Raw genomic sequence first — 26,396 nt, forward strand, 5'->3', positions numbered from 1 at the left:
AGGAATATGATAGAAACAACTTGGCCACCATCAATATAATAGAGAGAGCAGCTTCTGTGGCTAGCAGGAACGGATCCAGACTTCTAATCACGGGAGACTTCAACCATGGGAAGATAGATTGGGGGAACAGCGACCCACTTGGAGGCCCAGACACATGGAGAGCTAAGCTGCTGGATGTGGCAACAAGAAACTTTCTAAGTCAACACGTCAAGGGACCGACAAGAATGAGAGGAGGGGATGAACCAGCCTTGCTTGATCTGATATTTACCCTAAATGAATCGGATATAAGGGAAGTTAAGTTGGAAGCCCCATTGGGAATGACTGATCATAGTGTATTGAGCTTTGAGTACCTGGTTGAGCTAGGAATTATCAACCCCAAAAAAAGAACTGGGAAACAAAGGGCTGGCGTACCGAAAGGGAAACTATGAGGAGATGAATAAATTCCTATGGGATATACATTGGGACACAGAACTCGGAACCAAGTCCGTACAAGACATGATGGACTATGTCACCCAAAAATGTCAGGAGGCTGTAAGCAGGTTTATACCAGCCCGACAGGGAAAAACAGAGAAGCAAAGGAAGAATCCGTGGTTTAATAGGGAATGTATGAAAACAAAGGAGCTGAACAAAAGAGCATGGTGGAACTTCCGTAATAACAGAACACCAGGAAGTAGAGAGAGATATCAGAGAACCAGGAACGAGTATGTTAGTGTGAGAAGAGCTGCTGAGAAAAGGTATGAAAATGATATAGCTAATAAAGCCAAGACCGAACCAAAGCTACTACACAGTCACATCAAGAGGAAGACAACAGTGAAGGAACAGGTGATGAAACTTAGGGTGGGCGAGGACAGGTGCACAGAGAATGACAAAGAGGTGTGTGAAGAACTCAACAAAAGGTTCCAGCAAAAGGTTCCACCACATTACTTGGACACAACCATTTGGAAACAACAACTAGGATACATCCACTTGGACGCAGCTACTTGGACACAGTCACTTGGACACAGGCACTTGGACACAGGCACTTGGACGCAGCCACTTGGACAATCACTTAGACACAGCCACTTGAACACAGTCACTTGGACACAGCCACTTGGACACAACCAATTGGACACAGTCAGTCACTTGGACACTGTTAAATGGACACAGCAACTTGGACACAGTAACTTGGACACAGCCAATTGGACACTGGCTCTGGGATACAGTCACTTGGACAGAACCACTTGGAGAGAACCACTTGGACATATCCACATTGATACATGTACTTGGACACGGTCACTTGGACACAGCCACTTGGACACAACCACATAGACACAGAGACTTTGACACAGTCAATTGGACACAGCCACTTGGACACAACCACATGGACACAACCACTTGGACACAGCCACATGGATAAAGTCACTTGGACACAGCCACGTGAACATAGTCACTTGGACGCAGCCATTTGAACACAGTTACTTGGACACAGCCACTTGGACGCAGCTTCTTGGAGACATCCACTTGGACACAGCCCCTTGGACACAGCCACTTAGACGCAGCCACTTGGGCACAGCAGCTAGGACACAGAAGCGTGGACACAGTCACTTGAACACAACTCCATGGACACAACCACTTGGACAGAGTCACCTGGACACAACCACTTCAACCACTCCAAGCAACCTTGGAGGAATTTGACCTCACCAGTGATGAGGTCAAAAGGTGTCTGCTGGAGCTGGATGTGACAAAGGCTGTTGGGCCTGATAGAATCTCACCGTGGATACTAAAGGAAGGTGCAGAAGCACTAAGTGTGCCACTCTCTATGGTGTATAACAGGTCACTGGAAACAGGAGACTTACCAGAAAGTTGGAAAACAGCTAACGTGGTCCCAATATACAAAAAGGGTGACAGGCAAGAGGCACTGAATTACAGGCCAGTTTCCTTAACTTGTATACCATGCAAGGTGATGGAGAAGATTGTGAGGAAAAGGCTCGTAGAGCATCTGGAGGGAAATAACTTTGAAACGCTCCACCAACATTAGTTCAGAGATGGTAATGCGTGCCTCACAGGTTTAATAGAATTTTATGACCAGGCAACGAAAATTAGGCAGGAAAGAGAAGGGTGGGCCGACTGCATTTTCCTGGATTGCCAAAAAGCCTTTGACACAGTACCGCATAAAAGGCTGTTAATAATAATGGAGCAAAAGGCAGGAGTAAAATGGAAGGTGCTCCAGTGGATAAGGGAGTACTTAAGCAACAGGAAACAGCGAGTAACAGTGAGGAGGGAGACATCAGAGTGGCGAGATGTCACCAGCGGAGTCCCACAGGGCTCAGTACTTGGACCCATCCTGTTTCTAATATATGTGAACGATCTTCCAGAGGGTATAGACTTGTTCCTCTCGATGTTTGCTGATGATGCAAAAATTATGAGAAGAATCAAGACGGATGAAGATAGACAAAGACTACAGGATGACCTGGATAAACTGGAGGAATGGTCTAGAAAATGGCTGCTAAAGTTCATCTCAGGAAAGTGTAAGGTGAAGAAATTAGGCGAAGGGAGCAGGAGGCTAAACACAAGGTATCATCTGGGAGGTGAAATCCTGCAAGAGTCAAATAGAGAGAAGGATCTGGGGGTTGATATCTCACCGAACCTGTTCCCAGAGGCCCACATCAAAAGAATATCATCAGCGGCATGATATTCTAGTTGGCTAGACTGGCCAACATAAGAATTGCCTTCAGAAACTTGTGTAAGGAATCTTTCAGAACCCTGTATACCACATATGTAAGATCAATCCTGGAATATGCAGCTCCAGCCTGGAGTCCATACCTAGTTAAACACAAGACAAAGTTAGAGAAGATTCAGCGGTATGCCACCAGGCTCGTCCCGGAACTGAGAGGATTGAGCTACGAGGAAAGGCTAAAGGAGCTGAACCTCACATCCCTGGAAAACAGAAGAGTAAGGGGAGACATGATAACCACCTACAAAATTCTCAGGGGAATTGACAGGGTGGACAAAGACAAACTCTGCAGCACGGGTGGGACACGAAGACAGGTGGAAACTTAGTACCCAGATGAACCACAGAGACGTTTGAAAGAATTTTGTCAGTGTCAGAGTAGTTAATAAATGGAATGCACTAGGAAGTGATGTGGTGGAGGATGACTCCATACACAGTTTCAAATGTAGCTATGATAGAGCCCAGTAGGCTCAGGAATCGGTACACCAGTTGATTGACAGTTGAAAGGCGAGACCAAAGACCCAAAGCCCAACCCCCGCATGCACAATTAGGTGAGTACTTGGACACAGCCACTTATATGCAGCCACTTGGGCACAGCCACTGGGGCGCAGTCTCGTCGACATAGTCACTTGGACACAGCAACTTAGATGCAGCCACTTGGGCACAGCCACTGGGACGCAGTCACGTCGACATAGTCACTTGGACACAACCACTTGGATACAGTCATTTGGACACAACCACTTGGACACAGGCACTTGGACACAACCAGTTGGACACAGTCACTTGGACACAGCCAGAAGGACACAGGCACTTGGACACAACCAGTTGGACACAGTTACTTGGACACAACCACTTGAACACAATCACTGTGGGCACAGCCACTTGGACACAGCCACTTGGACTAAGCCACTTGGACACAACCACTTGGACACAGTCACATGGACACAGTCACTTGGACACAGCAACTGGGACACAACCACGTGAACACAGTCACATAGACACAGCCACTTGGGCACAAATACTTGGACACAACGACTGGGACACAACCACTTGGCCACAGCCACTGGGAAAAAACCTCTTAGACACAGTCACTTGGACACAAAATCTTCGCCAGAGCCACTAGGATACAAGCTCGTGGCCGCAGCCACTAGGGCAGAAACTCTTGGACACAACCACTTGTACACAGCCACTTGGACATAACCTCTTGGACACCGCCACTTTGACACAGCCTTTTAGGCACAACCACTTCGACACAGTCACTTGGACACAGTCACATGGACTCAGTCTCTTGGACACAGCCACTTGGACACAACCACTTGAACACAAAACTTGGACACAACCACTTTGACAGAGCCGCTTGGACATCATCACATTGACATAGTTACTTGGACACAGGCACTTGCACACATTCACTTGGACGCAGCCACTTGAACGCAGCCTCTTGGACACAGCCACTTAGACACAGTCACTTGGAGGCAGCCACTTGAACACAGTCACTTGAACACAGCCACTTGGACGCAGCCTCTTGGACAAATCCACTTGGACACAGTCACTTGGACACAACCACTTGGTCACAGCCACTTGGACACAGCCACTTGGACACAGCCACTTGGACACCGCACTTGGGCACAGCCACTAGGACACAACCACTTGGATACAGTCACCTAGACACAGTCACCTGGACACAATCACTTGGAAACAGTCACTTGGACACAACCACTTGAACAAAGTCCCTTGGACACAGGCACTTGCACACAGCCACATGGATCCAGCCACTTGGACAAAGCGACATGTGTTGGAAATTTCCAACACTAATACAATACTGTTGTATTGTAATAAATCAGTATTAAAATATACTAATTACAGTAGTTACTAAAACTTACTAACAGTAATGTTCACATAAACTATTATATCTGCATATGGATACTGGAATTCTTACGAAACCAAGCACCAGTATTGCGTCAGATTATATCTAGTTAAACACATTTATAGTCAATGTGTTAGAGAATTGAATGTGATTCTCTAAAATCATCAGTATTCCGTGTGATAATTATTTATGGATAACATAACTCCCAGATAATTCTAAATCGAGAGTTTTTAGTTACAATTGTTATTAAGTAAGAAATTTACCGTCACGCGTGAATGCCATGGAGAAAACTAAAATCTTCTCCATTTCTTGTTTACCACCATGAGACGAGAAAGTAATAATATTTAAATCCCTAGAATTACAACCCAGTCTTTATTAAAGTCTTTCAGCCACAATTGCGCGAAATAATATTATTCGTGATAAATAATTTCTGTGGTGAATGCGGGGACGCGGGTTGAAGAAGGAAGAGGAACGCCATTGTGTGTGTGTGGTGTACTCATGTTGCGGAATTGAGCAACAAAAGTCGTGGCGTCAGAGTTTGAGACACGTGACGTTGGGATTATCAGCAAGAATTACACTGATATTCAACCCAGAATGAATAATTATTATTCTACGTGATCTGCAGTGCTCGGTCAACTAATAACGCGTCGATATTCAAGCCAAGCTATCAACCACGTGTACGACATTGTGGAAGTTTGAGACTGAGACGCGATTCCGGCAGGCTTCACCATAATTTGCACCTTTCGATAAGTATATAGTTCTTTTTTGATGCATCATAAGAGATTGTATATGTCGTGGGCAGCCTGTCATTATATCGAACGACTACAAAAAATCCAACGTTAGTACCGAACTAATTTTTATTTTATATATCATGAATATTGAGATTTAAGTAGCCTAGTTCAATGCTACGTAATATCCCTTAAATTACAGCTCGTATGTGAGGAGTCAACGAGCTGTTACCTACATTCGTGTTATTCACCTCTAAGGGCTTCTACGTGGAATTCCTGAGATCACGAGGACGAGGCGTGAATGATGTCATAGAAATCGTTTTAAAGCTAAGACTTTTTTGTACACATTTAATTACTCCAATTTTTGTTATTTGTTCATGATTCTCTCAAATTGAATACTCGTCATGTACATTGGAGATAATATGTGTTTATTTAGATGATTGCTTGCTAATGCTAATAATCTTTATAATTTCTATTGGTAATCGCCTATTGATTCTTTAATATTTTGGTCACAATATTATTTATCAAACAATGAACTGGTGCACGAACCACACTAGTTCCTAGACGTATATGAAGTTCTAGCAATACCCCCCCCCCAATGTAGGTGTTTGAGGCTTTGACTTTAGTTAATTAACCATACAGCCCATTACTTATTTAAGTGATTATGCTTTCTAATATTTAGCCATAGACACTGGTTCTTCCTTGTGTTTCTAATGATCACTTTTTATTAGTTCCCTCTTTTCTTAAAAGTGGGTGGTCCTTCGTTATTGATTTCATTCATCATTATGCCTTATGTAGAAAAACTTCTACCCAATCCATGACAACTGGGGAGAATTCCACGAATTCTACCACAGTACAATATTGCAAGGTACATCAAGAAATAAATGTACTTGCTACTGAGTCAGGCAATAATACCACTCTGCCTACAGCTCAACTTAGATTAATTAACAGGAAATCTAGAGTTAACACTAGAGGTCTCTTTGATCAAGGATCACAGAAAACCTTCATTACACAACAATTAGTCGAGCAGTTAAAATTAAAACCTGCCAAAAGTGTGAGATTGAATATTTCTGGTTTCTTGACTAATAGCGGACCTCGTAAATACCAAGTAGTTAAGGTATTAGTGAGACTTGGATCTTCCACTAGTCCAATACAAGTGGTAGTAGTAGACAAACTTCCTACAGACCTGCAGGTCACAGGATTAGCTCGCACTGCGAAATATCTTAAACGAAACCGCATGAGGCTAGCAGATTACAAAATAAATTCTGACTGCCTCACTGATGTTGGAATACTTATAGGCGCTGACCATTATTATAAATTTATAACGGGATGCACCAGACAACACGGAATGAATTTGTTGTCATCTGCTGGAGGCAAGTTGCTTACTGGACCGGTGCTTTTCCAACAAAATCCAGTGTCAACCAACCAACAATCTAACAATACAATAGTGGCGTGACTAGGCTTGGAACAGTCACCCCTACATTTCAGAGAAATATCTGAAGATATTGAGTCTGACCCACCTGTACATCGTCTGTGGGATTTAGACACTTTAGGTATTATCCTTGAACAACCAAGCCCTGATGATATGTGGACTTACCAGCAATACCTGGATACAGTTGTCTATAAAGATAAACAATACTGGGTGAGACTGCCATGGAAGTTGAATCATCCACAACTTCCAGTTAATTATTTCATGGCAGCCTCACAATTACAGTCTCAATTAACACGACTGAAGAAGCAGCCAGACAAACTGAACATGTATCATCAACTAATCCAACAACAACTCAACAGTAAATTTATCGAGGTTGTTGATAATGATGACTGAAAAATAGGTCACTATTTACCCCATCACGCTGTGGTGAAAGATTCATTGACGACACCAATACGTATTGTCTTCAATTGTAGTGCTAAAGTGAAGCCAAACAGCGTGTCTTTGAATGAATGTCTCCAAACGGGACCTAGCCTAACACAAAGGCTACATGATGTGTTATTACGATTCCGAACTGGTATTTTTAAATACTGCTGATATCAGTAAAGCTTTCCTTAGAGTAGGTTTACAAGAGGAGGATCGTAATTACACCAAGTTTCTCTGGATTAAGGACCCACTGGATCCTAACAGTGATATCATAACTTATCGTTTTGCCTCAGTGCTATTCGGAGCGACTTCCTCCCCGTTTCTACTTCAAGCAACATTAGATACACATTTGAGGAAATCAAATAGCCCTTATAAGGCAGAAATCAGTGACAACTTGTATGTCGATAATTTCCAGGAACTACAAATGATCAATACAATTTGGTAGAAATCTACCATGAGGCTAACCGTGAGTTGTTAGGAGCCAATATGCCACTACAATCATGGGCCTCAAATAATAAATCATTAAACCAGATAATCGAGAAAGAGTTTCCAGGTTATCAGGTACCTAATCAATTAAAAGTTCTGGGTGTGGAATGGAACACAAGTACTGACGAGATGAATGTCAAGTCAGTACAAACCGATAATTCATCCCTTACCATGAGAAAATTACTCTCATATGTCAGTCAACCATTTGACCCTTTAGGCTTACTTAGTCCTATATTAATAAGGGGCAAACTCCTAATGCAGGAATGCTGGCAGAAACATATGGGATGGGATGATCCGTTGCCAATTGAGTTGCAAGATAAATGGCAGATACTCACAACGGATTTCAATCAGTTAGGTGTTTTGAAATTTCCTCGTAATGCTTCAGGACAAAACTTGCCCACAAATTTCCATGTTTTTTGCGATGCCTCTGGCAAAGCGTATGGCGCTGTAGCCTACTTAGTCAATAGTGCAGAATCAGTTTTGCTCACATCTAAAGCAAGAGTTGCTCCCATTAAGAAGAGATCTTTACCTCAAATGGAGTTAACTGCACTACTGGTGGGAGTAAGATTGGCTCATTGCCTGATCAAGACACTCAATAATATCCACTTTGGTGAAATCGTCGTGTAGTCAGACAATGAGGTAGTCTTACAATGAGTAAGAAACAACAACAATACAACTCCCTACGTCAGTAATCGTGTTAGGGAAATTCATGAATTATCTGCTGGATATAAATTCAGACATGTTCCCACTAAGGACAATCCTGCAGATTACTTATCTCGAGGATTGACACTAAAACAACTTATCAAATCTTCGATGTGGTTTAATGGACCTTCATGGCTTGTTAGTGGTCAGTGGCCCAAACAAAAGGCACAAGTCATAGTGACCAATATCACTACTCCCATGAAAGAACCAGTGTTGTAATCCACAAGTTAGTAGGAATTATTAGCTAGAGGATCATTACTACAACACTTAACGAATGATGATTGGAAGTACATGTAAGTAGACAGACTATGGATCACATATCTAAGAAAGGTCAATGGATTACGACCGAAGCATTTTAGCCAAATTAATAATTCCTGGAAAGAGGAATTATTCTTCGTCAGGCTTCTAGGATCAAGATTACCGCTCTAGGGATAAGGTTAATCGGATTATACCTTCCTTGAGAGGCCATGGCTGACTGGAGGCAGTCTGATTGTGGGAGTTGAACTGGCAAGTCCTCTGGATCCCCGTTTGCGGCAGCAGCGAAGTGTAGCAGACAGCAATGCGAGAACCTGATGTGATCTTAAACCAAGTTAAGTCTGCAGTATGTGAGTATTGAATGAAAGACTAACCGGGTGTGGAGCGTTGTAGTAATAATTCCATATTAGGGACTTAGGCGGAAGTTACGAGTGTGGGTGGTGATCGTGGAGGTCAAGTGGTCTATGGGTATTGGAAGTGTATGGACCTAATAGAGTATGTTAATATTTTATTATTTGTCAGAGTCTATTCTTTGTAATTAAATGACAAAACCCGACGGCCTTTAAAGACCTTCCATCTGTCCCCTCATAGTGTTCCTGGTGTGGTTGATGAGGGAATGTTAGGGAATTGGTAGGCGACATATTTGGTGGCAGCGCAAACAGGTTTTAGAACACTGTGCGAGATGAAGGAAGTGTGGTTCTGGTTTAGTTGGTGAGGGAATGTTCGGGAAATGATAGACGTCGGGTTGTGGTGAGAGTGGTGGTTACTAGACGGAGGAAAGAAGGGTCAGGTGAGACCAGGTCAGAGGAGTTAGTTAATTAAAAGGACTAGGCCATTGTGGGGCACATGTGGGGTTTATTTCTTTCTTTCCAGATTCCCGCAACGAGAGACGGCTAAAATGCAAGTCTGGACCACTGAAGCATCGGGATACAAAACAAGTGCAGTGTTCGTAGTGCGGATTATTCAGTGTTCGTTGTGCGGATTATAGAGCGTGGCGAGGTAAACTAGCGCGGGTGAATGTGGGCCAGCGTGGGCCATGTGCGGCCATGTGCGGGCCAAGCGATGGGTGGGCCAAGCGAGCCACACCTTGGAGCTTATTTTATATCGTTGGTAAGGCGGAAATAGTGAGAAACCGTTGCTAAGGTGAAATTAAGCGTGAAAACTACGTAATTTAAAGTTAAGTAAATTTCATGTAACGTGTAAATCGAATATTTTAAGGATAATGAAATATTACCTAAAGTACTGTGCGAGTTCCGGCGTTGTCAGGAGTAGATACAGAAAATAGGCGCAGTGAATTATGGACGCCTTGGCATAGCGAGCGGCGCATAATTTGACGTCTGGGGTTCGCCGTCTAGTGTACCCTGGAGAGGGCCATGGAGATTTTTAGTGGGTGCAGGTAGCATTATGGAGAATGTTACCTTGGGACACGGGGAGCGTGTCCCGTTGGTGGGGGTGTGTGGCGCCGGGAGTAGTGCATGGTTGTGTATTGGTGTTTGGACGCCAAGTGTAGTGCATGGTTGTGTATTGGCGTTTGTACGCCAGGGTGTGTAGTGTAATGCACGTGTAGTGGCTTATTAAACGCCAGCGTAATGCATAGTATTTACTGTAGTGAAATGTGCATGTGTTGACTGTTGATATTATGGATGTAGTATAGTGCATGACATTGTTGGCATTGTAGCGCCAAGGTGTAGCATGTGTAGCATAACTGGTTGTTGTAACACTGGGTGTATTGTAGACATTAGCGTTGAAGTATGTTAACGCAGGTGGTAGTGTGTGGCGGGTGGCCACTACACAAGAAATTATGCCTGACGAGTGTTGGTCAGGTAATTAACGGATTACGAGAGAGAACGGAGTGTGTGTGGCGTCTGATAACTTATTGGTGGGTTTATTGGTGGTGACGTCTCGTGGTGTTTTGATGCGCTCTGGCGCAAGGCATATGCCTGTGGTGGTAATGGTGTTGGGGACGCCGTGTGTTGTGTTGATGGCGTTGAAGACGCTGTGTGTATGTTGAGGGCGTTGGGGACGCCGTGTGTTGTGTTGAGGGCGTTGGGGACGCCGTGTGTTGTGTTGAGGGCGTTGGGGACGCCGTGTGTTGTGTTGATGGCGTTGGGGACGCCGAGTGTTGATGGCGTTGGGGACGCCGGGTGTTGTGTTGATGGCGTTGGGGACGCCGGGTGTTGTGTTGATGGCGTTGGGGACGCCGTGTGTTGTGTTGATGGCGTTGAGGACGCCGTGTGTTGTGTTGATGGCGTTGGGGACGCCGTGTGTTGTGTTGAGGGCGTTGGGGACGCCGTGTGTTGTGTTGATGGCGTTGGGGACGCCGAGTGTTGATGGCGTTGGGGACGCCGGGTGTTGTGTTGATGGCGTTGGGGACGCCGGGTGTTGTGTTGATGGCGTTGGGGACGCCGTGTGTTGTGTTGATGGCGTTGAGGACGCCGTGTGTTGTGTTGATGGCGTTGGGGACGCCGTGTGTTGTGTTGATGGCATTGGGGACGCCGAGAGTTGATGGCATTTGGGACGCCATTGGGTGGTGTAGTGTGGTGGCGTTTGGACGCCTGGTATGGAGTGTGGTGTTGTGGAGTATATGGTGGCGCAGGGGCGCCAGGTAGTGGTCGGTAAGGTGAGTGTTGGCTTAGCAAGGTCGGTGCGTTAGGACGCAGGAAGTGGTTGTAGGGATGTGTGGCGTTATATTGAGGTCATCAGTGGTAGGGATGACCAGAGGTAATGGTGTGTCGGAGTGGGTAAGTCTTATGGATAAGATGAAATGTGGATAATTGCAGGAGTTGGTGGCTGCAGTAGGCGAGCCAAGTCGATATATCTAGCAAAACTCATAAAAGACCAATAAAAATTCATTATTCTCATTAAAATTTTCATTAATTATAACAGAGTGGGTAAGTCTTATGGATAAGATTACAAGGTAGAATTTCAAAATTTCAGGTGTTGGTGGTTGCAGTGGGCGAGCGAAGTAGATATACTAATTTCTTATTAAGTTGTTACAGGAATCTCGCTAGAGGCGAGCCAGTGGCAATATGATGTTTTAGTGACATAAGTTGGAAATTATGTTAATGAGGTATTTATTGTGATAATATATGTGTATGTATATATTGTATATTACCTCATCGGCACCATTACTGAGTGTTAGGCTTGAGAAGGTCCCCCGGGATCATGTCACAGAGCTTCAGATAGAGTAGAAGAGAAGCCATGAGGCTACACTCAGTAATTCTAGAAAAAAGGGGGAGGAAGTGAAGCCAACGTGACGTTATAGGCGAAATTCGCCCCCTGACATCAAAGCAGGGATAAGGGCCAGCTGCAATGGTTTTGCAGCTGCGCTCAGGCTATATACAGGGAGAGAGTAAGGAGCCGAGGGGGTTCTGTAATAATGGGATCGAGCCAGGGGGCTCCGAGGGAATATTTTGCAGGTTCAGCGGTCGGGAAGGTGTGAATACAGGTGGACACACTCTGGGCAGATGGGCCTAGAGTAATGTGCTACAGCTGTGGTGAGCACAGCAAGGAAGGATGACCAGAGAGCTGTGAGGTATCTACAGCGTTCTGGGATTGGTGCCCTGGAACGAGACGTCAGCACAGACCCGAGGGAACATGACCCTGGGGTAGGAATCTCCGTTGCTCTGGAGGCCAGGATCACGTTAGCTCAGAGCAACGATGGGACATTGACAACATTCACCAGGCTGGACAGCCTGGGTTTTGTCTGGGTCATGGAGGATCTATGACCTAGCAACCATGGGACACGAAGACAAGAGAAGTGATGCTGCCAATTGTGGAGGAGGCCAGTGAAACATTGTGTGACCATTGTAAGCCCTTATGTCAACAGTACAGGGCAAGATGTTAAATTATAATTAACTTGTTACTAAGGATGAAGAACCTTAGATATATATGTGTTGTGTATATATTAATGACTAGTGTCATTTCTGTTTAAGTGCCAGCATTCTGGTCAATGTAATTTTATGGTTATGTTTGTATGTAATTATATGTCAGCAGTTTAGGTATATGTGCATTGATTGGAGATGGGAAAAATTATTACAGACTATTTTACCTGTGCTATGATGTGAATATAATGTATATGTTGGAGAAGTGTTGTGAGTCATGTCGGGGAAAATTTTAATATATTTAATCGTGTGTATGATGAACTTATTTGATGATTTTTTAGTTGTACATACATGGTGGGTGCATCCTCCAGGTCCTTGCACTAATGGAACCATTGCAATGATGCATATGGGGACATATGCGTGTTTAAGGAGGGGAGTGGTGTTGTAATCCACAAGTTAGTAGGAATTATTAGCTAGAGGATCATTACTACAACACTTAACGAATGATGATTGGAAGTACATGTAAGTACACAGACTATGGATCACATATCTAAGAAAGGTCAATGGATTAAGACCGAAGCTGTTTAGCCAAATTAATAATTCCTGGAAAGAGGAATTATTCTTCGTCAGGCTTCTAGGATCAAGATTACCGCTCTAGGGATAAGGTTAATCGGATTATACCTTCCTTGAGAGGCGGGGTGAAATGTTTGAGGCCATGGCTGACTGGAGGCAGTCTGATTGTGGGAGTTGAACTGGCAAGTCCTCTGGATCCCCGTTTGCGGCAGCAGCGAAGTGTAGCAGACAGCTATGCGAGAACCTGATGTGATCTTAGTGACGAAGTTAAGTCTGCAGTATGTGAGAATTGAATAAAAGACTAACCGGGTGTGGAGCGTTGTAGTAATCATTCCGTATTAGGGAGTTAGGCAGAAGTTATGAGTGTGGGTGGTGATCGCAGAGGTCAGGTGGTATATGGGTATTGGAAGTGTATTGACCTAATAGAGTATGTTAATATGTATTTATTTGTCAGAGTCTATTCTTTGTAATTAAATGACAAAACCCGACGGCCTTTAAATACCTTCCATATGTTCATTCATTGTGTTCCAGTACAAACCTAGTGGTACGCCTCAAGGGTCTGGTGTGTGTAGGAGTATAGGTGGTAGTAACGGTTGCTGAGGCAAGGTGTTATGTGTTGTGTAATCGCTGTGTTCGGAATGAACCGGGGTTCAGCGTCACGACACCAGAACCTCATCGAATCTTAGTTATTAATCCTCACAATTATTCTAACTTGAGTAAGTTATTAAGAATGACAGCACATGTGTTTGACTTTCTTGCTAAGATAGGAATCAGACATAAGTTTCCCAATCTTATCCTATACTGGATCAAACGTGCACAGCAAGAGACATATGGAAGTGAATATGAAAATCTTCCAGATAAATTAACCAAGTCTCTAGGTATCTGGTATGATGCCAACACTCATAATATATTAAGGTGTGAAGGACGTTTGCTTCATGCCAAAATTGATCTGGATACAAAGAATCCGATCCTTCTACCACGTCACCACATCATTACCAAACTTCTAGTTTTACATCACCATCAATATGGTACTTTGCATGGTGGAGTGTTAGACACTCTCACCGACCTTAGACAAAAATATTGGCTTCCTCAAGGTCGTCAAACAGTCAAATCAATTATTAAACTCTGTGTGATCTGCAAAAGATACGATGCTCGAGTGTGTCCTTACCCAGGACCTCCACCACGCCCTGAAGAAAGAGTAGTTCATCTTCGTCCCTTTGAGACCACTGGTGTCGTTACACAGGAGCCTTGCTTCTCACTGGCAATCCAGATAAGATACCAGTGAAAGCTTATATTTGCCTCTTCACATGTGCAACCACGCGAGGCGTACATCTAGAAGTGACTTCGGACATGAGTGCTGAAGCCTTCATCCAAGCTTTTCGTAGATTTGCAGCTCGCAGATCCTGTCCCAAACTAATAATATCGGACAATGGTTCAAATTTTGTAGCAGGAGAAGCCTGTCTGCGAGAGGTATGGAATCATCCAGAAGTGCAGTCAGTCCTGCAGAGACGACAATGCCACTGGAAATTTATTGCTCCCAGAGCCCCCTGGCAAGGTGGGTTCTACGAACGAATGATAGGAACTGTCAAGAAGTGTTTAAGGAAGACCTTGCATCGACAGAAAATCAGTTACTCTGAACTCCAAACACTTGTCGTGGAAATCGAGGCGCGAGTCAACAATCGCCCATTAACATACCTATCAGATGATTTCTCACAGAAAGAACCTCTGAGCCCCTCACACTTAATACATGGAGGCCTGCTGAGCCCTCTAATACCTTTGGCAGAAGAGGACCCCGTCGACCCTTCACATGTGACCAGGAGTGACTTAGTAGAAAGTTATCAACATCTCTCAAGAGAAATTGAAAGGTGGAATGAGGTTTGGACTCGAGAGTACCTCACAGCTCTACGAGAGTACCACTACGGAGCTTCGAGTCCTTATAATAAAGTACAACTTAAACTAGGAGACCTAGTATTGGTTAACAGTGATGGACCAAGGTCCGAGTGGCCGATAGGCAAAATTGTTGCTATCCACCCAGATCACCAAGGCATCCTGAGAGTAGTAAAGGTTTTATGCCGAGGCAGCACTACCCTAAAAACTTTAGAGAAGTTGGTACCTCTCGAATTAGCAGAACGAGAGTGTTTACCAGAACCAGCTTCACCAACAGTTTCCGAGGACAACAATTCTGATCCACCGAGCAACCGCCCTACTAGAGCTGCTGCTCAACAATGCAAACGGAAACTACAAGCCTATTATAGCTCCGACCAAGAGCAAATAATTTCCCAACCAATTTAAGTAATCATGATGATACTGTGTTGTGATGTCAAGTAACAAATCGTTACAAGTCACAATGACCCAGAACATTCTTATCACAGTGGATTCTCAGTTACTTTAAATTGTGTGATTTAATTCTTAATTTGTTGTATAGGCTATTAATAATAACATTATTTCGTCTAGAGTATCTGAGAGTTTACAAAACTTTAAGACTTAGTAACATAAACATTACATGTCATAGCGACACCAGTCCCAGAGTTTATTGTAGGCTATATTAGTCATTAACTTTAGATGATTTCCAATAACATGTTCCATTCAACATGAATTTCTTTGCAAGACTTAAGTTTCTTGTATGTCCTTGACAATTACGGGACATCCATTATGTGTGTACTGACATACTAACATACTAACATATTAACATTAATACTAACTTCGGGATAGGTATGTCAGTACTCAACAATGCACTGTGACCCGAAAAATCTCCCCCCAGAGTTATGTTGGAAATTTCCAACACTAATACAATACTGTTGTATTGTAATAAATCAGTATTAAAATATACTAATTACAGTAGTTACTAAAACTTACTAACAGTAATGTTCACATAAACTATTATATCTGCATATGGATACTGGAATTCTTACGAAACCAAGCACCAGTATTGCGTCAGATTATATCTAGTTAAACACATTTATAGTCAATGTGTTAGAGAATTGAATGTGATTCTCTAAAATCATCAGTATTCCGTGTGATAATTATTTATGGATAACATAACTCCCAGATAATTCTAAATCGAGAGTTTTTAGTTACAATTGTTATTAAGTAAGAAATTTACCGTCACGCGTGAATGCCATGGAGAAAACTAAAATCTTCTCCATTTCTTGTTTACCACCATGAGACGAGAAAGTAATAATATTTAAATCCCTAGAATTACAACCCATTCTTTATTAAAGTCTTTCAGCCACAATTGCGCGAAATAATATTATTCGTGATAAATAATTTCTGTGGTGAATGCGGGGACGCGGGTTGAAGAAGGAAGAGGAACGCCATTGTGTGAGTGTGGTGTACTCGTGTTGCGGAATTGAGCAACAAAAGTCGTGGCGTCAGAGTTTGAGACACGTGACGTTGGGATTATCAGCAAGAATTACACTGATATTCAACCCAGAATGAATAATTATTATTCTACGTGATCTGCAGTGCTCGGTCAACTAATAACGCGTCGATATTCAAGCCAAGCTATCAACCACGTGTACGACATTGTGGAAGTTTGAGACTGAGACGCGATTCCGGCAGGCTTCACCATAATTTGCACCTTTCGATAAGTATATAGTTCTTTTTTGATGCATCATAAGAGATTGTATATGTCGTGGGCAGCCTGTCATTATATCGAACGACTACAAAAAATCCAACGTTAGTACCGCACTAATTTTTATTTTATATATCATGAATATTGAGATTTAATTAGCCTAGTTCAATGCTACGTAATATCCCTTAAATTACAGCTCGTATGTGAGGAGTCAACGAGCTGTTACCTACATTCGTGTTATTCACCTCTAAGGGCTTCTACGTGGAATTCCTGAGATCACGAGGACGAGGCGTGAATGATGTCATAGAAATCGTTTTAAAGCTAAGACTTTTTTGTACACATTTAATTACTCCAATTTTTGTTATTTGTTCATGATTCTCTCAAATTGAATACTCGTCATGTACATTGGAGATAATATGTGTTTATTTAGATGATTGCTTGCTAATGCTAATAATCTTTATAATTTCTATTGGTAATCGCCTATTGATTCTTTAATATTTTGGTCACAATATTATTTATCAAACAATGAACTGGTGCACGAACCACACTAGTTCCTAGACGTATATGAAGTTCTAGCAATACCCCCCCCCCCCAATGTAGGTGTTTGAGGCTTTGACTTTAGTTAATTAACCATACAGCCCATTACTTATTTAAGTGATTATGCTTTCTAATATTTAGCCATAGACACTGGTTCTTCCTTGTGTTTCTAATGATCACTTTTTATTAGTTCCCTCTTTTCTTAAAAGTGGGTGGTCCTTCGTTATTGATTTCATTCATCATTATGCCTTATGTAGAAAAACTTCTACCCAATCCATGACAACTGGGGAGAATTCCACGAATTCTACCACAGTACAATATTGCAAGGTACATCAAGAAATAAATGTACTTGCTACTGAGTCAGGCAATAATACCACTCTGCCTACAGCTCAACTTAGATTAATTAACAGGAAATCTAGAGTTAACACTAGCAGGAACGGATCCAGACTTCTAATCACGGGAGACTTCAACCATGGGAAGATAGATTGGGGGAACAGCGACCCACTTGGAGGCCCAGACACATGGAGAGCTAAGCTGCTGGATGTGGCAACAAGAAACTTTCTAAGTCAACACGTCAAGGGACCGACAAGAATGAGAGGAGGGGATGAACCAGCCTTGCTTGATCTGATATTTACCCTAAATGAATCGGATATAAGGGAAGTTAAGTTGGAAGCCCCATTGGGAATGACTGATCATAGTGTATTGAGCTTTGAGTACCTGGTTGAGCTAGGAATTATCAACCCCAAAAAAAGAACTGGGAAACAAAGGGCTGGCGTACCGAAAGGGAAACTATGAGGAGATGAATAAATTCCTATGGGATATACATTGGGACACAGAACTCGGAACCAAGTCCGTACAAGACATGATGGACTATGTCACCCAAAAATGTCAGGAGGCTGTAAGCAGGTTTATACCAGCCCGACAGGGAAAAACAGAGAAGCAAAGGAAGAATCCGTGGTTTAATAGGGAATGTATGAAAACAAAGGAGCTGAACAAAAGAGCATGGTGGAACTTCCGTAATAACAGAACACCAGGAAGTAGAGAGAGATATCAGAGAACCAGGAACGAGTATGTTAGTGTGAGAAGAGCTGCTGAGAAAAGGTATGAAAATGATATAGCTAATAAAGCCAAGACCGAACCAAAGCTACTACACAGTCACATCAAGAGGAAGACAACAGTGAAGGAACAGGTGATGAAACTTAGGGTGGGCGAGGACAGGTGCACAGAGAATGACAAAGAGGTGTGTGAAGAACTCAACAAAAGGTTCCAGCAAAAGGTTCCACCACATTACTTGGACACAACCATTTGGAAACAACAACTAGGATACATCCACTTGGACGCAGCTACTTGGACACAGTCACTTGGACACAGGCACTTGGACACAGGCACTTGGACGCAGCCACTTGGACAATCACTTAGACACAGCCACTTGAACACAGTCACTTGGACACAGCCACTTGGACACAACCAATTGGACACAGTCAGTCACTTGGACACTGTTAAATGGACACAGCAACTTGGACACAGTAACTTGGACACAGCCAATTGGACACTGGCTCTGGGATACAGTCACTTGGACAGAACCACTTGGAGAGAACCACTTGGACATATCCACATTGATACATGTACTTGGACACGGTCACTTGGACACAGCCACTTGGACACAACCACATAGACACAGAGACTTTGACACAGTCAATTGGACACAGCCACTTGGACACAACCACATGGACACAACCACTTGGACACAGCCACATGGATAAAGTCACTTGGACACAGCCACGTGAACATAGTCACTTGGACGCAGCCATTTGAACACAGTTACTTGGACACAGCCACTTGGACGCAGCTTCTTGGAGACATCCACTTGGACACAGCCCCTTGGACACAGCCACTTAGACGCAGCCACTTGGGCACAGCAGCTAGGACACAGAAGCGTGGACACAGTCACTTGAACACAACTCCATGGACACAACCACTTGGACAGAGTCACCTGGACACAACCACTTCAACCACTCAAAGCAACCTTGGAGGAATTTGACCTCACCAGTGATGAGGTCAAAAGGTGTCTGCTGGAGCTGGATGTGACAAAGGCTGTTGGGCCTGATAGAATCTCACCGTGGATACTAAAGGAAGGTGCAGAAGCACTAAGTGTGCCACTCTCTATGGTGTATAACAGGTCACTGGAAACAGGAGACTTACCAGAAAGTTGGAAAACAGCTAACGTGGTCCCAATATACAAAAAGGGTGACAGGCAAGAGGCACTGAATTACAGGCCAGTTTCCTTAACTTGTATACCATGCAAGGTGATGGAGAAGATTGTGAGGAAAAGGCTCGTAGAGCATCTGGAGGGAAATAACTTTGAAACGCTCCACCAACATTAGTTCAGAGATGGTAATGCGTGCCTCACAGGTTTAATAGAATTTTATGACCAGGCAACGAAAATTAGGCAGGAAAGAGAAGGGTGGGCCGACTGCATTTTCCTGGATTGCCAAAAAGCCTTTGACACAGTACCGCATAAAAGGCTGTTAATAATAATGGAGCAAAAGGCAGGAGTAAAATGGAAGGTGCTCCAGTGGATAAGGGAGTACTTAAGCAACAGGAAACAGCGAGTAACAGTGAGGAGGGAGACATCAGAGTGGCGAGATGTCACCAGCGGAGTCCCACAGGGCTCAGTACTTGGACCCATCCTGTTTCTAATATATGTGAACGATCTTCCAGAGGGTATAGACTTGTTCCTCTCGATGTTTGCTGATGATGCAAAAATTATGAGAAGAATCAAGACGGATGAAGATAGACAAAGACTACAGGATGACCTGGATAAACTGGAGGAATGGTCTAGAAAATGGCTGCTAAAGTTCATCTCAGGAAAGTGTAAGGTGAAGAAATTAGGCGAAGGGAGCAGGAGGCTAAACACAAGGTATCATCTGGGAGGTGAAATCCTGCAAGAGTCAAATAGAGAGAAGGATCTGGGGGTTGATATCTCACCGAACCTGTTCCCAGAGGCCCACATCAAAAGAATATCATCAGCGGCATGATATTCTAGTTGGCTAGACTGGCCAACATAAGAATTGCCTTCAGAAACTTGTGTAAGGAATCTTTCAGAACCCTGTATACCACATATGTAAGATCAATCCTGGAATATGCAGCTCCAGCCTGGAGTCCATACCTAGTTAAACACAAGACAAAGTTAGAGAAGATTCAGCGGTATGCCACCAGGCTCGTCCCGGAACTGAGAGGATTGAGCTACGAGGAAAGGCTAAAGGAGCTGAACCTCACATCCCTGGAAAACAGAAGAGTAAGGGGAGACATGATAACCACCTACAAAATTCTCAGGGGAATTGACAGGGTGGACAAAGACAAACTCTGCAGCACGGGTGGGACACGAAGACAGGTGGAAACTTAGTACCCAGATGAACCACAGAGACGTTAGAAAGAATTTTGTCAGTGTCAGAGTAGTTAATAAATGGAATGCACTAGGAAGTGATGTGGTGGAGGATGACTCCATACACAGTTTCAAATGTAGCTATGATAGAGCCCAGTAGGCTCAGGAATCGGTACACCAGTTGATTGACAGTTGAAAGGCGAGACCAAAGACCCAAAGCCCAACCCCCGCATGCACAATTAGGTGAGTACTTGGACACAGCCACTTAAATGCAGCCACTTGGGCACAGCCACTGGGGCGCAGTCTCGTCGACATAGTCACTTGGACACAGCAACTTAGATGCAGCCACTTGGGCACAGCCACTGGGACGCAGTCACGTCGACATAGTCACTTGGACACAACCACTTGGATACAGTCATTTGGACACAACCACTTGGACACAGGCACTTGGACACAACCAGTTGGACACAGTCACTTGGACACAGCCAGAAGGACACAGGCACTTGGACACAACCAGTTGGACACAGTTACTTGGACACAACCACTTGAACACAATCACTGTGGGCACAGCCACTTGGACACAGCCACTTGGACTAAGCCACTTGGACACAACCACTTGGACACAGTCACATGGACACAGTCACTTGGACACAGCAACTGGGACACAACCACGTGAACACAGTCACATAGACACAGCCACTTGGGCACAAATACTTGGACACAACGACTGGGACACAACCACTTGGCCACAGCCACTGGGAAAAAACCTCTTAGACACAGTCACTTGGACACAAAATCTTCGCCAGAGCCACTAGGATACAAGCACGTGGCCGCAGCCACTAGGGCAGAAACTCTTGGACACAACCACTTGTACACAGCCACTTGGACATAACCTCTTGGACACCGCCACTTTGACACAGCCTTTTAGGCACAACCACTTCGACACAGTCACTTGGACACAGTCACATGGACTCAGTCTCTTGGACACAGCCACTTGGACACAACCACTTGAACACAAAACTTGGACACAACCACTTTGACAGAGCCGCTTGGACATCATCACATTGACATAGTTACTTGGACACAGGCACTTGCACACATTCACTTGGACGCAGCCACTTGAACGCAGCCTCTTGGACACAGCCACTTAGACACAGTCACTTGGAGGCAGCCACTTGAACACAGTCACTTGAACACAGCCACTTGGACGCAGCCTCTTGGACAAATCCACTTGGACACAGTCACTTGGACACAACCACTTGGTCACAGCCACTTGGACACAGCCACTTGGACACAGCCACTTGGACACCGCACTTGGGCACAGCCACTAGGACACAACCACTTGGATACAGTCACCTAGACACAGTCACCTGGACACAATCACTTGGAAACAGTCACTTGGACACAACCACTTGAACAAAGTCCCTTGGACACAGGCACTTGCACACAGCCACATGGATCCAGCCACTTGGACAAAGCGACATGTGTTGGAAATTTCCAACACTAATACAATACTGTTGTATTGTAATAAATCAGTATTAAAATATACTAATTACAGTAGTTACTAAAACTTACTAACAGTAATGTTCACATAAACTATTATATCTGCATATGGATACTGGAATTCTTACGAAACCAAGCACCAGTATTGCGTCAGATTATATCTAGTTAAACACATTTATAGTCAATGTGTTAGAGAATTGAATGTGATTCTCTAAAATCATCAGTATTCCGTGTGATAATTATTTATGGATAACATAACTCCCAGATAATTCTAAATCGAGAGTTTTTAGTTACAATTGTTATTAAGTAAGAAATTTACCGTCACGCGTGAATGCCATGGAGAAAACTAAAATCTTCTCCATTTCTTGTTTACCACCATGAGACGAGAAAGTAATAATATTTAAATCCCTAGAATTACAACCCAGTCTTTATTAAAGTCTTTCAGCCACAATTGCGCGAAATAATATTATTCGTGATAAATAATTTCTGTGGTGAATGCGGGGACGCGGGTTGAAGAAGGAAGAGGAACGCCATTGTGTGTGTGTGGTGTACTCATGTTGCGGAATTGAGCAACAAAAGTCGTGGCGTCAGAGTTTGAGACACGTGACGTTGGGATTATCAGCAAGAATTACACTGATATTCAACCCAGAATGAATAATTATTATTCTACGTGATCTGCAGTGCTCGGTCAACTAATAACGCGTCGATATTCAAGCCAAGCTATCAACCACGTGTACGACATTGTGGAAGTTTGAGACTGAGACGCGATTCCGGCAGGCTTCACCATAATTTGCACCTTTCGATAAGTATATAGTTCTTTTTTGATGCATCATAAGAGATTGTATATGTCGTGGGCAGCCTGTCATTATATCGAACGACTACAAAAAATCCAACGTTAGTACCGAACTAATTTTTATTTTATATATCATGAATATTGAGATTTAAGTAGCCTAGTTCAATGCTACGTAATATCCCTTAAATTACAGCTCGTATGTGAGGAGTCAACGAGCTGTTACCTACATTCGTGTTATTCACCTCTAAGGGCTTCTACGTGGAATTCCTGAGATCACGAGGACGAGGCGTGAATGATGTCATAGAAATCGTTTTAAAGCTAAGACTTTTTTGTACACATTTAATTACTCCAATTTTTGTTATTTGTTCATGATTCTCTCAAATTGAATACTCGTCATGTACATTGGAGATAATATGTGTTTATTTAGATGATTGCTTGCTAATGCTAATAATCTTTATAATTTCTATTGGTAATCGCCTATTGATTCTTTAATATTTTGGTCACAATATTATTTATCAAACAATGAACTGGTGCACGAACCACACTAGTTCCTAGACGTATATGAAGTTCTAGCAATACCCCCCCCCCAATGTAGGTGTTTGAGGCTTTGACTTTAGTTAATTAACCATACAGCCCATTACTTATTTAAGTGATTATGCTTTCTAATATTTAGCCATAGACACTGGTTCTTCCTTGTGTTTCTAATGATCACTTTTTATTAGTTCCCTCTTTTCTTAAAAGTGGGTGGTCCTTCGTTATTGATTTCATTCATCATTATGCCTTATGTAGAAAAACTTCTACCCAATCCATGACAACTGGGGAGAATTCCACGAATTCTACCACAGTACAATATTGCAAGGTACATCAAGAAATAAATGTACTTGCTACTGAGTCAGGCAATAATACCACTCTGCCTACAGCTCAACTTAGATTAATTAACAGGAAATCTAGAGTTAACACTAGAGGTCTCTTTGATCAAGGATCACAGAAAACCTTCATTACACAACAATTAGTCGAGCAGTTAAAATTAAAACCTGCCAAAAGTGTGAGATTGAATATTTCTGGTTTCTTGACTAATAGCGGACCTCGTAAATACCAAGTAGTTAAGGTATTAGTGAGACTTGGTATTCCACTAGTCCAATACAAGTGGTAGTAGTAGACAAACTTCCTACAGACCTGCAGGTCACAGGATTAGCTCGCACTGCGAAATATCTTAAACGAAACCGCATGAGGCTAGCAGATTACAAAATAAATTCTGACTGCCTCACTGATGTTGGAATACTTATAGGCGCTGACCATTATTATAAATTTATAACGGGATGCACCAGACAACACGGAATGAATTTGTTGTCATCTGCTGGAGGCAAGTTGCTTACTGGACCGGTGCTTTTCCAACAAAATCCAGTGTCAACCAACCAACAATCTAACAATACAATAGTGGCGTGACTAGGCTTGGAACAGTCACCCCTACATTTCAGAGAAATATCTGAAGATATTGAGTCTGACCCACCTGTACATCGTCTGTGGGATTTAGACACTTTAGGTATTATCCTTGAACAACCAAGCCCTGATGATATGTGGACTTACCAGCAATATCTGGATACAGTTGTCTATAAAGATAAACAATACTGGGTGAGACTGCCATGGAAGTTGAATCATCCACAACTTCCAGTTAATTATTTCATGGCAGCCTCACAATTACAGTCTCAATTAACACGACTGAAGAAGCAGCCAGACAAACTGAACATGTATCATCAACTAATCCAACAACAACTCAACAGTAAATTTATCGAGGTTGTTGATAATGATGACTGAAAAATAGGTCACTATTTACCCCATCACGCTGTGGTGAAAGATTCATTGACGACACCAATACGTATTGTCTTCAATTGTAGTGCTAAAGTGAAGCCAAACAGCGTGTCTTTGAATGAATGTCTCCAAACGGGACCTAGCCTAACACAAAGGCTACATGATGTGTTATTACGATTCCGAACTGGTATTTTTAAATACTGCTGATATCAGTAAAGCTTTCCTTAGAGTAGGTTTACAAGAGGAGGATCGTAATTACACCAAGTTTCTCTGGATTAAGGACCCACTGGATCCTAACAGTGATATCATAACTTATCGTTTTGCCTCAGTGCTATTCGGAGCGACTTCCTCCCCGTTTCTACTTCAAGCAACATTAGATACACATTTGAGGAAATCAAATAGCCCTTATAAGGCAGAAATCAGTGACAACTTGTATGTCGATAATTTCCAGGAACTACAAATGATCAATACAATTTGGTAGAAATCTACCATGAGGCTAACCGTGAGTTGTTAGGAGCCAATATGCCACTACAATCATGGGCCTCAAATAATAAATCATTAAACCAGATAATCGAGAAAGAGTTTCCAGGTTATCAGGTACCTAATCAATTAAAAGTTCTGGGTGTGGAATGGAACACAAGTACTGACGAGATGAATGTCAAGTCAGTACAAACCGATAATTCATCCCTTACCATGAGAAAATTACTCTCATATGTCAGTCAACCATTTGACCCTTTAGGCTTACTTAGTCCTATATTAATAAGGGGCAAACTCCTAATGCAGGAATGCTGGCAGAAACATATGGGATGGGATGATCCGTTGCCAATTGAGTTGCAAGATAAATGGCAGATACTCACAACGGATTTCAATCAGTTAGGTGTTTTGAAATTTCCTCGTAATGCTTCAGGACAAAACTTGCCCACAAATTTCCATGTTTTTTGCGATGCCTCTGGCAAAGCGTATGGCGCTGTAGCCTACTTAGTCAATAGTGCAGAATCAGTTTTGCTCACATCTAAAGCAAGAGTTGCTCCCATTAAGAAGAGATCTTTACCTCAAATGGAGTTAACTGCACTACTGGTGGGAGTAAGATTGGCTCATTGCCTGATCAAGACACTCAATAATATCCACTTTGGTGAAATCGTCGTGTAGTCAGACAATGAGGTAGTCTTACAATGGGTAAGAAACAACAACAATACAACTCCCTACGTCAGTAATCGTGTTAGGGAAATTCATGAATTATCTGCTGGATATAAATTCAGACATGTTCCCACTAAGGACAATCCTGCAGATTACTTATCTCGAGGATTGACACTAAAACAACTTATCAAATCTTCGATGTGGTTTAATGGACCTTCATGGCTTGTTAGTGGTCAGTGGCCCAAACAAAAGCCACAAGTCATAGTGACCAATATCACTACTCCCATGAAAGAACCAGTGTTGTAATCCACAAGTTAGTAGGAATTATTAGCTAGAGGATCATTACTACAACACTTAACGAATGATGATTGGAAGTACATGTAAGTAGACAGACTATGGATCACATATCTAAGAAAGGTCAATGGATTACGACCGAAGCATTTTAGCCAAATTAATAATTCCTGGAAAGAGGAATTATTCTTCGTCAGGCTTCTAGGATCAAGATTACCGCTCTAGGGATAAGGTTAATCGGATTATACCTTCCTTGAGAGGCCATGGCTGACTGGAGGCAGTCTGATTGTGGGAGTTGAACTGGCAAGTCCTCTGGATCCCCGTTTGCGGCAGCAGCGAAGTGTAGCAGACAGCAATGCGAGAACCT

General features: G+C 43.0%; 1 protein-coding gene across 1 annotated transcript in view; it reads right to left on the reverse strand.

Annotated features, from left to right (window-relative positions):
* Nucleotides 1-1,398: 1,398 nt before the first annotated feature.
* Nucleotides 1,399-26,396, reverse strand: part of LOC138360169 (uncharacterized) — a 114,662-nt gene continuing 89,664 nt past the window's right edge. The window contains exons 5-6 of the mRNA XM_069320114.1: nt 4,389-4,532; nt 1,399-1,555 (exon numbers count right to left, since the gene is read on the reverse strand). Coding sequence (XP_069176215.1) covers nt 1,399-1,555; nt 4,389-4,532 — 301 coding nt within the window. The remainder of the gene's footprint in view (nt 1,556-4,388; nt 4,533-26,396) is intronic.

This window comes from Procambarus clarkii, unplaced genomic scaffold, assembly GCF_040958095.1.
Source record: "Procambarus clarkii isolate CNS0578487 unplaced genomic scaffold, FALCON_Pclarkii_2.0 HiC_scaffold_98, whole genome shotgun sequence".
NCBI lineage: Eukaryota > Metazoa > Arthropoda > Malacostraca > Decapoda > Cambaridae > Procambarus > Procambarus clarkii.